This window comes from Helianthus annuus, chromosome 7 (assembly GCF_002127325.2).
Source record: "Helianthus annuus cultivar XRQ/B chromosome 7, HanXRQr2.0-SUNRISE, whole genome shotgun sequence".
Taxonomy (NCBI): domain Eukaryota; kingdom Viridiplantae; phylum Streptophyta; class Magnoliopsida; order Asterales; family Asteraceae; genus Helianthus; species Helianthus annuus.
This window is the reverse complement of record NC_035439.2, coordinates 92,011,612-92,028,372: the sequence shown is the minus strand read 5'-3', so window position 1 is coordinate 92,028,372 and position 16,761 is coordinate 92,011,612. Positions and strand designations below refer to the sequence as shown.

The 16,761-nt window shown below is 37.6% G+C and overlaps 2 protein-coding genes and 1 non-coding gene across 3 annotated transcripts; 1 reads left to right on the top strand and 2 right to left on the bottom strand.

Moving 5' to 3' along the window:
• Positions 1–379: 379 nt before the first annotated feature.
• On the bottom strand, positions 380–2,700 carry LOC110868106 (ganglioside-induced differentiation-associated protein 2). The gene is made up of 3 exons (XM_022117192.2): positions 2,422–2,700; positions 1,794–2,055; positions 380–805 (listed from the first exon to the last, which is right to left on the bottom strand). Exons 1-3 carry the CDS (start codon positions 2,543–2,545, stop codon positions 586–588), a joined length of 606 nt encoding a protein of 201 aa, XP_021972884.1. The 5' UTR covers positions 2,546–2,700; the 3' UTR covers positions 380–585.
• A 9,394-nt stretch (positions 2,701–12,094) lies between these two features.
• On the top strand, positions 12,095–12,247 carry LOC118480626. The gene has a single exon (XR_004863606.1). It is a non-coding gene; the product is annotated as a U4 spliceosomal RNA (small nuclear RNA).
• A 201-nt stretch (positions 12,248–12,448) lies between these two features.
• Positions 12,449–16,305, bottom strand: LOC110868104 (thiol-disulfide oxidoreductase LTO1). Its single transcript, XM_022117190.2, has 7 exons — positions 16,040–16,305; positions 15,625–15,892; positions 15,238–15,494; positions 15,056–15,168; positions 14,361–14,508; positions 14,145–14,282; positions 12,449–12,805 (listed from the first exon to the last, which is right to left on the bottom strand). The coding sequence occupies exons 1-7, from the start codon at positions 16,130–16,132 to the stop codon at positions 12,683–12,685; spliced, it is 1,140 nt and encodes a 379-aa protein (XP_021972882.1). The 5' UTR covers positions 16,133–16,305; the 3' UTR covers positions 12,449–12,682.
• Between the last annotated feature and the right edge of the window lie 456 nt (positions 16,306–16,761).

Sequence of the window (16,761 nt, the reverse complement as noted above, 5' to 3'; positions counted from 1 at the left end):
TAAAAAATTTCAAACAAAAGATGAAAAGAAATAATAATGAAAATTCAAACAAAAAAAAGTCAAAGAGACCGATTCTATCCGCATCAGAAAACTTTTATATTCTTTAAAGTCAATGTTTCTTACCCATGGCATTATAGCCTAGTGGTATCTTGGTGGTGGGATAAGGCTTATGACCATTAGGTCATGGGTTCGATTCCCACAAAGGGGGTTTTTCTCAGATTTATTGGGTTTCCTCCTGAATTGGTGTATAGGCATTATTGCCTAGTGGAGATGGATATGATCGGATGGTTCTGCTGGTGGCACGATGATACTCCAGTGGTCCGTCAGTGATCCAAATTTGCCGTTCAAAAAAAAAAAAAAGTCAATGTTTCTTTTATAATACAATATAATTCATAAATTTATTTAAAAGATACTAATTACAAAGAATTTATCAAATAATTTTTACAAAAGAAAACTAGAACAATGAATGTTATAAGAAAAGCCCGTTATCAACATACTACAACACCCGAAATATTGCTAAATACTATATATTGCACTTCTTTTAGCACCTATTTTCAAAAACAAAAGAAAAAACAACTATTTCCCCTATGAGATACACCTCATGGAATAAGCCGCCACAGAGGAATCAACCGCGGGCGCTCCATAAACTCTAGCGTGGTCACTCTCTATCCCGTAATCCATCATCGGACGGTACTCCAGATCCTCATCATGATCGTAGACAAACTCTGGGATCTCGATCTCGTTCCTTTTCACATGTTCCCACAGATACGCCAATCGACTCACAAATCTCAGCTTTGCATATAACCTACATCATACACCCACATACACATACACATGATTACAATTCAATTCGTTTTTGAAAACTAAATCAGTTGTTCAAAAAGCTCATGGCTTGCTTGAAGTTCATTATAAACAAGCTCGACACGAAAAAAGCATGTTTATACATGCGCCGAGCGGGCGGCTTGGCTCGTGGCTCACTCGATAACTGGCTCGTTAATTATTTAAACCCAAATTTTAATATGAAAAAATATTGAAAAAAATAATACATAATAATATTTTTAATCTACCCATCTTTAAAAATATTTAAAAAATATAATAATAAATGTTAATTTAAAACATAATTTTTTTTGTCTTTTATAAAATGTAAAAATAAAAAATATTTAAAAAAAACATTAATAACAATTTTTTAACCTTTAATAAAATGTAAAATAATACAAAAATAATATATTAATTTGAGTTAACTGCCATCTTCGTCACTGTAGTTTGTCCAATTATGTCAGTTCAGACCAAATTTCAAATTTGTACCATTTCCGTCCCTAACATTCTTGAAATATCTCAGTTCCGTCCAAAAAAACATGAGTTAACTGTCATTTTCGTCCTTGTGGTTTGTCCAATTATACGATTCAACCTTAGTTTTTTTTTATGGAATTGCATGTTTCAAGAATATCAACGACGAAAATGGTACAAATTTGAAATTTGGTCTGAACAGACATAACTGAACAAACCAAATGGACGAAAATGACAATTAACTCTATTAATTTAAAAAAGTACTCATTAAGCCGACTTGATGAGCTACGAGCTTGCTACGAGTTTTTTTTTGTGAGCACAACACAAGCTCCACTCGTCAGTTTTAAAATATACGAGTGGCTCGTTGAAGTTCGAGCTCAAGCCCAACCTGACTCGGCTCATTTACAGCCAAGTTAAACGAGCCGAGTTGTTACACATGTATCACTAACTATACCGTACAGATAAGTAATGCATAACAAACTAACTTCTGTAACTGTTTAACGTACCCTCCGGTGAAGATAAGCCGGCCAAATGTAGCCAGAAAAATTCTGGACTGCAGATCCGGATGAACAAAGTAAACCGCCTCAAGATATTGTTTCACGGTCATCGGAATCGCGTCGTAAACTGACCGGAGAACGGATATTCCAGGGAAATTCTCGCTCTTCTGAACATCAGTGTGAACGTAAACCACCACAAACGGTCGTTCAAGTTTGGGGAAAATTTTCACTTCTAGATATTTTTTCAACAGGTCAACGGTCAAACTCTTAGCTGTAAACAAAATCAACAAATTTTCACTTCAAGATATTACTTCAAAATCACCAATCCGACTTCAATTAACAAATAATAATTTAAAAATCACTTGTTAGACTTCGATTAACAGATGATAAAATTGAAAATTATAAAAAAAAAAAATCAACTAATATAATTACTTAAAAAATCACTAATTCGACTTCAATTAACAAACAATACGAACGAAAATTAACGAAAGAAATCACCTAATATATTACTTCAAAAACTTAATAATACAAATGAAAATTAACGAATGACATCAGCTAATATGACTTAAAAAATCGCTAGATCCGACTACAATTAGTAATCAACAAACAACTTGAAAGCAAATTAAAGAAAAATCACCTGGAAAGTTTTTTCCGACAATTCGTAAGATTTTGCGATTGTGTTTATCTCTGCCTTTGATTTTGAACAAATTAAGCTTGTGAATGAGTTTAATTTGATCAGGCGGCAGTTGTTCTTCAGCCATGGTGATTGAAGATTGGATTTGGATGATAAGATGAAGATTGATGATGAAGTTAGGGTTTGATTGAGTGGTTATTTATATGTGGAAGATTTGAAAGAGGATAAAGTGGGGGAAGAAGATGAGATGGAATCTGATCTGACGGAGGATATGCGGATAGAATATTCGGGTTTTGACTGAGTTGGATGGGTATGAATACAGGGTCGAGTTTCTACAGCGGGATGAGTATAGAGATGTGTGCCCGTGGTTGATGATCTGGACCGTTGATTTTAGGTCGGGTAATGTATGGTTTAATATTTTAAATTAATGGGCTTGATGATGGTCCGTGGTTTTGGACCGCCTAACTATGCCAAACTTTGGACTTGTTTTCCTTAGTAAAACTATTATTCCTTAGGTGTTGCGGCGAGTATTGGTTTGGTATCGGCTCAGTTTGTTACAGTATCGGTGTGATATCCACATTTGATATGGCAATCAACACATGTGTTACGTTGATTAAAAATCATAAGAAAAATAGCGCTGCCAATACTGATGCTATTCGGATAGGCTCGGTTCATTTTGTGATGGTATCAGTACGATACCAACATTGAATATAGCTTACAATACCAAAAAAAAATTAATAAGTCAGTGTTATTGAAATAATATTGGTTCTGGGTAAAGAAAAGAGGACAAATTTATGTTTGAACGATTAAAAGGGTAAACATCATTATTCTATTAAAAAAACAAAACAAAACAAAACCGGAAGCCAGGTTTGGTGACATGTATGTTTGTGTTTCTATCACTTTACAATATTATTCTCAATTAAAATTTATATCAACACGTGGATAAAAATAATCACGTTGCAACGACATAATTTGAACTTTATAAAACGACGTATGTTAAGTTGTAATAGAAAAGTGAAACATGCTTAAATTGTTAAGTGTTTGACATGCGAACTCCACACTTGGTTTCTTAAAATGTATGCATGTATGTACATTGAAGAGACATGGGCTCAAAACCCCCGCGGGGCAACCTGAACTCGACCCACAACCCATTAAACTAGCATAGACAAATGACATGCGGGGACCATCTGCCACGTCAAACACACCAGGACTGAGGAGACAAATAGGACATCCCGAAAGGGACGTCTAGTTGACGTTCTGTAGATCACTGCCTCCTTAGTCTCCACTAGTCGTTATCGGAGGAGAGACCAAAATGACAGATGATAGCTACGTCTGGCCAATCACGTTCCGCGGATTCCTACTCCTTTTAACTTCCACTAACAGTTGCCACAAAAGAGACCAAAAGGACGCCCTGATAGCGACGTTTGGCCAATGACGCTCCATGAATACACACCCTCCTCTGCTACCACTAACGCTCAGCGTGGAGGGGACATAACGGATATCCTGAAAGCGACGTCTCGCCCAATACCTTCTCACCATCCCAGCTATAGATACCACACTTCTTCAGGAGATCCATTCTAGTCTCTTACATTTACTCATCAATGAGGTTACTTATTTTTAAGTCGTAGGGTAGGTACAAAAAAAAAACCCCAATCTCTCCTCCTAATGAGTCTAACGATGTTTTTCAGTTTTGCAAATTGAATCGTCAACAAAAACTCATGGTGATCAGAAGTTCCCATTTCCCAACCTGTCAAACCTAGTCTAAAGAAGCCGTTGGATCTAGTGTTCCTTCATACATGTTTTCAAAAGATGTTGTTAACATGATAATAAGTGTCTTATAAAACACTAAAGTTAGCAAACCAATTGAAAAGAAATATATTTTCGATATAAATATATTGGGTGCGGTTTGAGGCATGATTACGACCACTGATTATGACTTATGTGTGAAACTGAATTCAATGCAATGCAATTTGCAAATGTCTGGTGATAAATGTAATGATAAACTACTGATGCAATATGTTGTTTCAGTTTTGTTTGTTCATGAAGGAAAACAATATAAATCATACCTGTCACAGCAGATAGTGCAGAGGAGAATCCTGTAAGGGGGTTCGACATGCCTGTCATCTTGATCTGGTTCCTCCTTAGGGTGCTGACTGATGATGGGAACTTAGAAACCGAAAAGGGTATCGGTTATGGAGAGGAGGTTTCGTGATGATGTTATGGCTAATGGGGTGTGTGAATTGTGTAACTGAGTAACCCCTAAACCTCCACATAACTCTCCTTATATAAGCACCCAGGAGGAAACCTAATTAGTTACTAAGGGTAATATGGTCCATCAACAATTACCAACTAATTAAATAATAGGTTCTAATATATTTTGATCTCTATAATGTAAATGATTAAGATGGCTATAGATTAAATATTAAACATAATATATTTAATCTTACATTCTCCCACTTAGCCGAGTAATCATTTACTATGAGTATTAGCTAAGCCTGATCAGGAGTTAACACTCATTTTAGCCTTAAACAAGTACTATAGCAGAAAAATACAGCCGTTGAATCATTATGCGACTCAGGACCCCCATTAATCATACTATAGCCTTAATTTAAAACCTAGTCGTTATGATCAAAATACGTGTAAGCCCTTTGTTTGATTTGTAACCTTTTGTTTGTCTATATGCCATTATACCGGTTGAACATATTCTAATAGACATACAAAATCAAACTTTGAGGAAATTTCATTAAACATAAAACATAAGCTAGTACAATATGCTCAAATAAGGTCTTTACATAATCCCATATTCCGAACATGTTCTTCATAAACCTTAGGAGGGAGACCTTTAGTCATCGGATCCGCAAGCATATCCTTAGTACTAATATACTCGATACAAAGATTATTTTCCTCAACACGTTCACGTACAAATAGATATTTCGTATCGAGATATAAACCAGCTCCAGTCGAACTGTTACTGTTCGAGAAACTAACGGCAGCTGAATTATCACAGTAAAGCTTCAATGGTCTAGAAATGGAATTAACAATTTTGAGTCCAGTGACCAGATTTCTAATCAACATTCCATGACAGGTTGCGTTATAGACAGCAATGTACTCTGCCATCATTGTGGAAGTTGTAGTCAACTGTTGTTTATGACTCTTCCAAGAGATAGGGCCGCCTGCTAACATAAAGATATAGCCCGAAGTGGATTTCTTGTCATCTTTGCATTTGGCAAAGTCAGAATCAGAATAGCCCACCACTTCCAAATGATCACTTCTTCTATAAGTCAGCTTATAGTCTTTCGTCCCTTGCAGATATCGAAGTACCTTCTTAGCTGCTTTCCAGTGATCTAAGCCAGGATTAGTCTGATAACGGCCTAGCATTCCAGCAATATAAGCGATATCTGGACGAGTACAGACTTGAGCATACATCAAGCTCCCGACTACTGATGCATAAGGTATCTGGCTCATTTGCTCCTTCTCAACCTCTGTTGTCGGACACTGAAACGAACCGAAAACATCTCCCTTAACTACTGGAGCGATGGAGGGTTTGCACTGTTGCATGTTATACCGTGTAAGGACACGATCTATGTAGGCCCTTTGGGACAATCCTAAGATCCCTTTGTTTCTATCTCGGTGAATTTCGATGCCAATGACGTAAGATGCATCTCCGAGATCCTTCATGTCGAAGTTATGCGAGAGTAACCGCTTCGACTCATGCAACATGTCTAAACTATTACTTGCCAATAGAATGTCGTCAACGTAAAGGACAAGTATAGTAAAGTTGCTCCCACTCATCTTGAGGTAGGTGCATTGATCCACTTGATTCTTCATAAAACCTTGCTTCTTCATGACTTCATCAAACTTGAGGTACCACTGACGTGATGCTTGTTTTAACCCGTAAATGGATTTCTTCAGCTTACAGACTAGATACTCCTGACCTTCAGGCTCAAAGCCTTCAGGTTGCTTCATGTAAACATCTTCGTCCAAATCTCCGTTAAGGAAAGTGGTTTTAACGTCCATCTGATGCAGTTCTAAGTCGAAATGAGCTACTAGGGCCATGACGATCCTTAATGAATCTTTACGAGAGACAGGTGAAAACGTCTCTTGATAATCAATTCCCTCTTTCTGAGTGTAGCCCTTTGCAACCAATCTCGCTTTGTAGCGTTCAACGTTACCATTCGGATCCAGTTTTGTTTTGAACACCCATTTGCATCCTACGGGTTTGACTCCGTTGGGTAATTCTACCAAATCCCAAACGTCATTTTTCTTCATGGAATCAAGCTCATCAATCATTGCTTTATTCCATTCAGAAGACTGATCACTGCTAATGGCTTCATTGTAAGAGATAGGATCATTGAGCTTTCCGGGATCCATTTCAGTCAGGTAGGTAACATAATCATCCCAATTAGGAGGCCTTCTTTGCCTGGATGACCTCCTAAGTAGATTATCGGGTTCAGCGTTTGATGTGCCTTCGTCATGAGGTATAATGGGTTCTGATTGTAGAGGTGAATTTGGAGTTGGTGCAGTAGCTTCAGGTGTAATAATTGCATTGGGTACAAGAGGAGTAATCGGAGTAATGGTAAGCGACGAGTCTCTCCCCCCCGCGTCTTGTACTTCTTGCAATTCTTCGTAAGTGTTGGTACTGCTCCCACTGACCTTGAAATCCTCCAGGAACGCGGCACGCTTGGTTTCAACAATACGGGTGACATGGGAAGGACAATAGAAACGATAACCCTTAGAGTTCTCAGGATACCTGATAAAGAAACAGGTAACTGTCTTAGGGTCAAGTTTCCTTAGGAAAGGATTGTAAAGTTTTGCTTCAGCAATGCAGCCCCATACTTTCATATATTTAAGACTCGGTTTCCTTCCTGTCCAAAGTTCATAAGGAGTTTTAGGGACAGACTTAGAAGGAACTCTATTGAGTATATGAACAGCTGCTTTTAACGCTTCAGTCCAGAGGAATAATGGTAAGTTAGTGTTGGCTAACATACTGCGCACCATGTTCATAAGGGTACGGTTTCTTCTTTCAGCGACACCGTTCTGCTGAGATGTACCAGGCATGGTGTATTGGTTCACAATCCCCTGGTCCTTACAAAACTCATAAAATGGACCAGGAGCTTGACCCACATCAGTATGTCTTCCATAATACTCACCGCCTCTATCTGATCTCACAACTTTAATCTGACGATCTAATTGCTTTTCAACTTCAGCCTTATAATCTTTAAAAGTTGTTAGAGATTCATATTTCTCCTTAATAAGATACAAGTACATGTAACGAGAATAATCATCAATAAAAGTGATAAATGAAGTATGTCCTGTTATGCCAGCGATTTGGTAGGGACCACTAATGTCAGTGTGAATGAGTTCTAATAAATTAGAACTCCTAGTGGCACCTTTCTTATTCGCTAATGTCATTTTACCTTTAAGACATTTGACACATGTTCCAAAGTCAGAGAAATCGAGAGGAGGTAAGACTTCATCCTTTACGAGACGATTTAATCGCTCTTTTGAAATGTGGCCTAAACGCTGATGCCACAACATGGATGAAGTCTCTAAGTCTCGTTTCTCTTCCATCTTTGTGAGTGATTCATTAATGTTATATGACAACAAAGATTTGGAAAAGCCATCATCTAGTTCTAATCTATAGAGACCTCCATCCAGAACACCAGTACCATAAAGAACAGAATCATAATGGATAGAGAGTTTGCGATGACCATGGGAAACAATAAAACCGTCCATGTCTAACTTTGGTCCTGATACAAGGTTCCGAGTTACCTCAGGAACATATAAGGTATCATAAAGTTTAATACATAAACCAGTTTTCATAACTAATTGTAATGTTCCAATGGCCTTCACTTCTAATTCTCGATCATCCCCAACCTTAAGCGTTCTTTGGTTTCTTTCCAGCTTCCGGATTGAAAGGAATCCCTGAGTAGAATTGGTAACAGAACCATAGAACCAGAATCAAACCACCAAGAATTAGCAGGAACACTTAAATTATAGGACTCAAGTATCATAAAATAATCGTTACCTTTCTTAGCCAGCCACTCCTTAAAGTCAGGGCATTCCTTCTGCATGTGTCCTGTCTTTTTACAGAACTTGCAGCGGATACTGCCTAAGGAGTTCTTAGAGCTGGAAGGTGCACTTGTATTAGGGTTAGGATTAGACTTATGGACTTTAGAAGCATCCTTCCTCTGATAATTGTGCTTCCTTTTCTTAGGATTGGAGGTAGTGAAATTGGCAACATCAGTAGTGCGATCCATCCTCATGCGCTCTTCCTCCTGTACGCACATGGCGACCAGCTCACTCATCGTCCATTTTTCCTTCTAAGTGTTGTAATTGATCTTAAATGCTTCAAAGGATGAAGGAAGCGAAGTAATGATGAAATGAACAAGGAAACCATCACTGATTTCCATTTCCAGCCCCTTCAGCTTATTGGCCATGTCATTCATCATCATGATGTGCTCGCGAATGCCGCTCCTCCCATCATACTTAGTTGTCACCAGCTTGAGAATAAGAGTACTAGCGTGCGCCTTAGACGTCCCTTTGAACTGCGCCTCCACATGTTCCAAGTAGGTCTTAGCATCTTCAGAATCAGGAATAGCTCCCCTGATTGCATTGCTTATGGATTGCTTCATAAACATGAGAGACATGCGGTTACACCTAGTCCGCTTTTCATGAGTTAACTGCTCAGCAGCAGTACTTTGAGTGGTAAGGTCCGCTGGCTTTTTCTCTCTTAGAGCATAATCAAAATCAAGCAATCCGAGAGTAAGCATGAGAGCATCCTTCCATGCAGCAAAGTTATCACCAGTCAAAGGTGGAATCCCGCAGTTGGGTGCTGATAGTGGAAATAAGATGAGCAAGTTATGATACTAAGGAAGAAATTCTAATGTGATCTATGGGCACGTTAAACTAAGGCAGGCAAAATAATGACCATTTTACATAATGAAGCTGTGATAATGTCTATTACTAACATCAAAATAATAGACTTAACTAAAATTCTACTTAAACGAAAACAAAACAGCTTTGGCCAGAAGTGTAATCATTTAAGCATATGTGCAAAGTGGTTGTAACAAATCAGCTTTGGCCAGAAATTGAAACAATCACTTTAGTTATGCACTTGCTAAGTATGCCATCTATGAAAGAATTAAATCAGCTTTGGCCAGATATTAAAACATTCATGCTTATGATGCACACTTAGCATAGCTTTCGTAATACTTGAATGATAAGTAGATGTATCAAGTCAGGTTTGGCCAGAAATGATATATCAAAAACTCATTCAAGTTAAGCTATTTCTGGTTTTGTAAAACATTACATTATCTGATTCTGATTAATTAACTAAGTAAATTACAAAACCATTTATTTAATAGCAAACTACCCGTTAGCGCGGATCGAACTAATGACGTTATGGTTGCGAGTAGCAACCTCATGGTTGCGAGTAGCTCCCCTGATTAATTAACTAAGTAAATTACAAAAAATTTTTCTTTAGTTCACATTTAAACAGCTTAAAATAATGAGATTGCGAGTCGCAACCACGATCTCGACTAATGACGTTATGGTTGCGAGTCGCAACTACGGTCTCGACTAATCACGTTATGGTTGCGAGTCGCAACTACAGTCTCGACTAATCACGTTATGGTTGCGAGTCGCAACTACGGTCTCGACTAATCACGTTATGGTTGCGAGTAGCAACCTCATGGTCTCGAGTAATGACGTAATGGTTGCGAGTAGCAACCTCATGGTTGCGAGTGATGACGTTATGGTTGCGAGTAGCAACCTCATGGTTGCGAGTGATGACGTTATGGTTGCGAGTAGCAACCTCATGGTTGCGAGTAGCAACCTCATGGTTGCGAGTAGCAACCTCGCTAACAGCTGTTAATTGTGATATCATAACCGAAAATTCGAAATCTAAGGGATTAAGAGATATTCTTTCCTGTTTTAAGCTGATCTAATTTTGTCAACAGATTTCGAAATGGCAATCTCTTTATCTTTTTAACAGTTTTCTAAAAAACTTTAGAGGACAAAATAGATCAAAACCAGGAAAAAACACTTAATAATCCGAAACATATTCCAAATCATAACAGAATACTTCGAATTTTCTCAAGAACATGATGAACCCTAAAACATAAAACATAAATTCTGGAACCCGAAACCTGAATTTTAATAGTTTTTTCTAAACAGATTTCGGCTAAACATAAACAAGTTAATTCCGAATGAACATATCATTAATCTTTTCCGAAAATCATGATTTCGAGTCGATCTTCATGACTGAAACCGGCTGTGACGGTTTTGAAAAATTATAAAGAAAATAATCCGTTTTCCAAGTTTCAATCCCAGAATTATGGATACGAAAACAGAACTGACTAATCAACATATGCTCTGATACCACATGTTGTTTCAGTTCTGTTTGTTCATGAAGGAAAACAATATAAATCATACCTGTCACAACAGATAGTGCAGAGGAGAATCCTGTAAGGGAGTTCGACATGCCTGTCATCTTGATCTGGTTCCTCCTTAGGGTGCTGACTGATGATGGGAACTTAGAAACCGAAAAGGGTATCGGTTATGGAGAGGAGGTTTCGTGATGATGTTATGGCTAATGGGGTGTGTGAATTGTGTAACTGAGTAACCCCTAAACCTCCACATAACTCTCCTTATATAAGCACCCAGGAGGAAACCTAATTAGTTACTAAGGGTAATATGGTCCATCAACAATTACCAACTAATTAAATAATAGGTTCTAATATATTTTGATCTCTATAATGTAAATGATTAAGATGACTATAGATTAAATATTAAACATAATATATTTAATCTTACACAATATTCTGCACAATGATTATGCTTTATGTGTTTATAAATGTAGAGCGGCAACATTGTCTGATAAATCATTGTTTTGACCTGACCCGTTTTAGGTTGAACACATTTTGACCTTGTTACCCAACCGGCTCATATTACCACCCTTTAATGATATAAAGAAATCATAACATTCAAGAATCAAGACAAGTGGGATTTGGGCTGGACGATCGGTAATATTGGTTGTGGAGATGCTAGATCGCCGAATGAAATTTTATAGTCTGATTGTATGTTATGGACATTATGGTCAGTGCTTTGTCCTCAGAGGTGTTTCAATGCAGTATAGATGGCAAAATGAGCGAGTTAGGTAACATATTAGAATGCGTTACGGGTCAAAACATGTTATTTGGAGTTCACCCAAAACCTTTTGACCAAAGTTTTTGTATAACCGGTGTGTTGAATATGATTGAAGAAGTTATGTTATTTCAGTTCGTGAATAAAATAATTTATAAGGGTTTACAAATTTAAAGTACACCATGGGCGACTTTCGACACGTTTGCTTAAAAGCTATTTTCTTGTCTTACTCGTTTAACCCGTTAATGATAAAGCATACCTTGGGCACATATTTACCAGCATATGTGAGATTATACGAAACACTCACGAATATAATCTTGTTTATAATTGCAGAAACGCATGATGTTGATGATGATGTAAACGTAATTGGAAATTATATTAGCAGAGGTACAAATAGAGTTGTGAAAAGCAGGTTGAATGTCTTCGGGTTAGAAAATGGAATTTGTGTTTTGTCCCACATCGGGGGGTGGGTGTGAAAGGAAGTGAGTATGAGGTGTATAAAAGGAGGGGTTGGAGGTATGGTGAAGTTATCTTTGCGCTTGGGGCAATGACGCAGCTAATGAGGTAATAACCGAGGCGCGTCAATTGCTGGTTGAAAACTATTTCCAAACCCCCTCCTCGGCTTTGGGTCTCCCTTGGCCGTCGAGAATTTCTGGAAGGACTCCCTTTCGAGGGTAAAGTCCTACAATTTCTAGTACAAGTTTCCTATAGCTTTTTATAATATATTTATAAATAGGCTGATTTTGATTTCTTATACTTTTTAAAAAAAGTTTGATATGAAGTTTTGAATTGTTCAAATATAGAAATTCGATTTAATTTTTCATCATATTAAAAGATTTGTTATACTTGGATTATTACGTATAAAACTAAGTATCGAAAGAAATAGTTTCCAAAGTGTAAACTAATAACTAAAACGTCCACGACACAACCAGGACATGTTGCATTACAACAAAGCTGAAATTTCTAGACCTGTTACTACAACTTCGTACATAATTAAACACGGCATTTCGCGAAAATACTAACTCAATGAAGCCCTACGAAATTCCATGTATGTACGTGAAACAGAGCTTTCACATGGAATGAGATACAACAAAACAATACATGTTATGTACATACATCATGGTTGCATGTTGGCCTCAGCAGATTGTTTAGCAAGCTCTGCTAGTTCTCCACTGAATTCACCGGCTTCGAATCCCGATGCTTTAGCAAGTTCTGGGAATTCTTGAAGTCCTTTATATACCTGCACTCCAAAAACAACTTATGCTTCATACATGGAAATTATATAACTTTGTTCAAGATTCCCAAAATTAACACTTTATACAAAGTTTTAATACAAAAGTAGCTCCTTAAACGAAAGTATAATTCAGTTGTGGGAATCTTTCATTATCGTTACTAATTATCAAGCTTCGCAGAACAAGGATGGTCCATGTGGTTTACCAAAATTTTAGATATGGTCCCTAGCTTTCTGAAAGTACACGGATGGTCCATGTGGTTTGCACTTTGTAACGAATTTAATCCCCAACCAACAAATCTAAAGGTTTTAGCATGTCCAAGTCAGGGACTAAATGTGTTACAAAGTGCAAACCACAAGGACAATCCATGTACTTTTGGTAAAAGTTGGGGACTAAATGCGTTACAAAGTGCAAATCACACGGACCATCTGTGTCATAATTGTTAATGGCGAATAGCGACAAACAGCGATAAGGTACCTACATGCTACATAGCGATAATTAGCGGACGCTATTTTATAAATAGAGATACACTAGAAAAGAAATTTAAAATTTTTTATATGTATATCATATCGAAATACCCTTGTATATATATACTATTTTACATGTATATTTAACAAAAACCAAAAATCCAGCTACTTTATAGCTATATTTAATTGCTATTTATATTAAAAAAAATACAAAAAAATAAATAAATTGTCGCTATCTATTGCTACAACCCTAATAACGAGCCCAGACCTATACGCTACGTGGTTTACAAAATAAATAAATTGTCGCTATCTATCGCTACAACCCTAATAACGAGCCCATTAATTTAGAGTAAAGTACACGGATGGTCCCTGTGGTTTACAAAAAATTGGATTTGGTCCCTAGCTTTCCAAAAGTACACAGATGGTCCTTGTGGTTTGCACTTTGTAATGTATTTAGTCCCCAACTCTTTACAAAAGTAATGATCCCTGTGGCTTGCACCTTGTAACGCATTTAGCCCCGCCCCTAACTTGGACCTGTTGAAACCTTTAGATTTGTTGGTTAGGGACTAAATGCGTTACAAAGTGCAAACCACAGGGACCATCTGTGTACTTTTGGAAAGCAAGGGACCAAATCCAGAATTTTGGTAAATCACAGGGACCATCCATGTAGTTTACCATTAATTTAAGAACGAGTAATGATTGCCAGGGGAACTTATTATTCGCGACACAAGATTCCACCAATTTTTGTACGAATGAAGGGTATTTTAGACATTTGATTTAATAATCAAACATTTCCAGTTAAGCTTTAGTAGAGTAAAATATTCCAATGATGGAAATGCAACGGATGAGTATTTTTTAAACTTTAAATTAGCATTCTCACCTGACCGTTGATCACCCACATTGGAAACCCTTCAATTTTGATTTTCTTACATTCCTTACTTAATTCCGTTCCGGATTTGAATCCATCCGGGAAGCATTCGGCATAGTCTATCAGCTTTGCTGCTTCACGTCCGAACATCTACACAACAGAAACTCACGTTTAATATTTTACCACATATAACACAGGGAATCAAGAAAGCAACAGTACGATGCGTACCTCTTTCTGTTCTAAACAGTGTGAACACCAGAAAGCTCCATACATTTTAGCTCCAACCGAACGCAAATGTGTTGCAAGTTTAAGAGCTAAAGGACTTGATGGAGCCTTTATCTCAGTTGGATAGTACGGCAGGAATTGCTCCCCAAAGCTGCGGAGAAGACGGATCACAGAACGAATAGTGTAAAGATTATTTTAAATAAACAACCCTGATGCATAATTTCTTCACAAGAAACAAGACTACTAGAGTAAAGTACACAGATGGTCCATGTGGTTAACCAAAATTTTGGATTTCGTCCCTGGTTTTCCAAAAGTACATGGATGGTCCCTGTGGTTTGTATTTATAACACAATTAGTCATCAACTTTTGCCAAAAGTACATGGATAGTCCTTGTGGTTTGCACTTTGTAACGCATTTAGTCCCAACTTTTAGTGACTAAATGCGTTACAAAGTGCAAACCACAAGGACCATCCATGTACTTTTGGAAAAAGTTGGGGACTAAAGGCGTTACAAAGTACAAACCACAGGGACCATCTATGTACTTTTGGAAAGCTAGGGACTAAATCCAAAATTTTGGTTAACCACACGGACCATCCGTGTACTTTACTCACTCAAACTACTATAAAGGTAACCACAGCACACCGAATTTTAATGCATCATCAGGCTACTTTTGGTTATTTGTCAGCAAAGAAAGATACCGTGCAGGGGGAGAAAGCGTCGCACTATACGAGTTGTTAAGAGCGGCAAAAACCAGACCAGCTATGCACAACTGCAAACCCACTTCGTCTCGGACCTTTTGCCAGCCCAAATTCTGCATAAATAATCAGATAAAAATGTTAACAATTTAAAATAACTATAATGATAGAAAGTGAACATGTACCTTGGCAGTAGTGAGGAACAAGGAGAATGATAAGACAACAGACGCTAAACAATAAGAACACGAGGCTCCTGGAAATTGTGTGTTTAAAATGTACAAAAAGTATGCACTTGCGGTTGCCATTGCGGTAGTCGTCCCGAGTAAAATTAATCCGCCATTACTTTGATCGATTCCGAAAGGCAAGTCCTTTGAAGCCAACTTTAACGCGAGAAACGTTGCAGCCCCGTATGCAAACATTCCAATCAACGGAAGAGGAATACCTGCCAAACCAGTAGAACAAATTTCAAATTTCTCTTACTATAGATTATCAATATATCAAGCTGATAACTATCTTAGTTTTCTAATGCAAAAAGGCCAAAAAGAAACTGCAAAAGGATCAAAAGAAATTACCATAAACAAGAGCATAATCACTATTAAGTATATCACCACAGGAACCACCTCCAACCGGACAGAATGCATCTGAACCGGTCAACTTTAAGTAACTCAAGTAACCGGTTTCAACAAACCCTAACCCTCCAAGTGCTGCACACCAACTGTATGACGAAATGCCTGAACCACCAGAACCCACCAACTTAGCTTCAGATTCCACAGTATCTCTATTCGGCTCATTCAAACACTTGACTCGCAGCAACCGTAACCTCCCATAACCCCAATCACTCTTCACACAAAATCAAACAAACGTTTCAATTTTTAATCAGATTAAACTTGAATACGTATTATACATAGATAGAGTGTGCTTGGGGACTATAGCTTCGATCCGATTGGATCTGAATGAGTGTTAATTGGTGTGAAGAAATATAAGTACCTTGAGTTGGTTACTGATGTAGGGATGGTGTTTGTTATTGGAGAATAGTGTGGAAGAATTAGGAGAAGATGAGAGGTTGATGAAGGTCGCCATGACTGAATACTGATCTTCCGGTTAAAGGTTGATGCCGCCGGTGGTGGTGGTGGTGGTGTTTGTGCCGGTTTTTACCGGTTTTGATTTGTTTTGACTTTTTGGTCACCGATATATGTGTCACGTGGAGTGATAATAATAATAATAAAATATGAAAGGATAATAAAATTAAGTACATCGTTTTATTCATTCAAAACGCTTCTCTTGTTACCAACCAACGAACCATCCACATTATATATTTTTATAATAATTTTTTTAACGGTCAACAAAATCAATTCCGAGCATTCTTAGTGCACCTACTGGATCAAATAGAGTACTCTGAGAGTAACCCCGAGTGGCCGAGTCGACCACCAATTCCGGGGAAAACCCGGTAACCCACCCGTTCGTAGGCATGACGGTGAAATTACCAGTAAAATCTGTTTGACTCAAAGATCGAACCCATGTTTCCATGTATCTCCTATCAATGCCTACGAGTGCCTTACTCTATATCAAATGTGAGTTAAACCAACCTCTCCCAAAAGAAATACATGTATTCTATTATTTTATCTAGACATCATTGGCTAGAACAATTTTAATACCGCTAATACTGCACAAGCAGGCCATCTCATAGAATCTTTGAGAATTAAAAGGCC

Coding starts and splice junctions, on each gene's coding strand:
- LOC110868104 (XM_022117190.2), bottom strand. CDS start 16,132: ATGGCGACCTTCATCAACCTCTCATCTTCTCCTAATTCTTCCACACTA. Junction 15,495..15,624: donor TGATTATGCTCTTGTTTATG/GTAATTTCTTTT, acceptor CTGGTTTGGCAG/GTATTCCTCTTCCGTTGATT. Junction 14,283..14,360: donor ACTGTTTAGAACAGAAAGAG/GTACGCATCGTA, acceptor TCTGTTGTGTAG/ATGTTCGGACGTGAAGCAGC.
- LOC110868106 (XM_022117192.2), bottom strand. CDS start 2,545: ATGGCTGAAGAACAACTGCCGCCTGATCAAATTAAACTCATTCACAAG. Junction 2,056..2,421: donor TGTCGGAAAAAACTTTCCAG/GTGATTTTTCTT, acceptor TTTTGTTTACAG/CTAAGAGTTTGACCGTTGAC. Junction 806..1,793: donor CGGCTTATCTTCACCGGAGG/GTACGTTAAACA, acceptor TGTATGATGTAG/GTTATATGCAAAGCTGAGAT.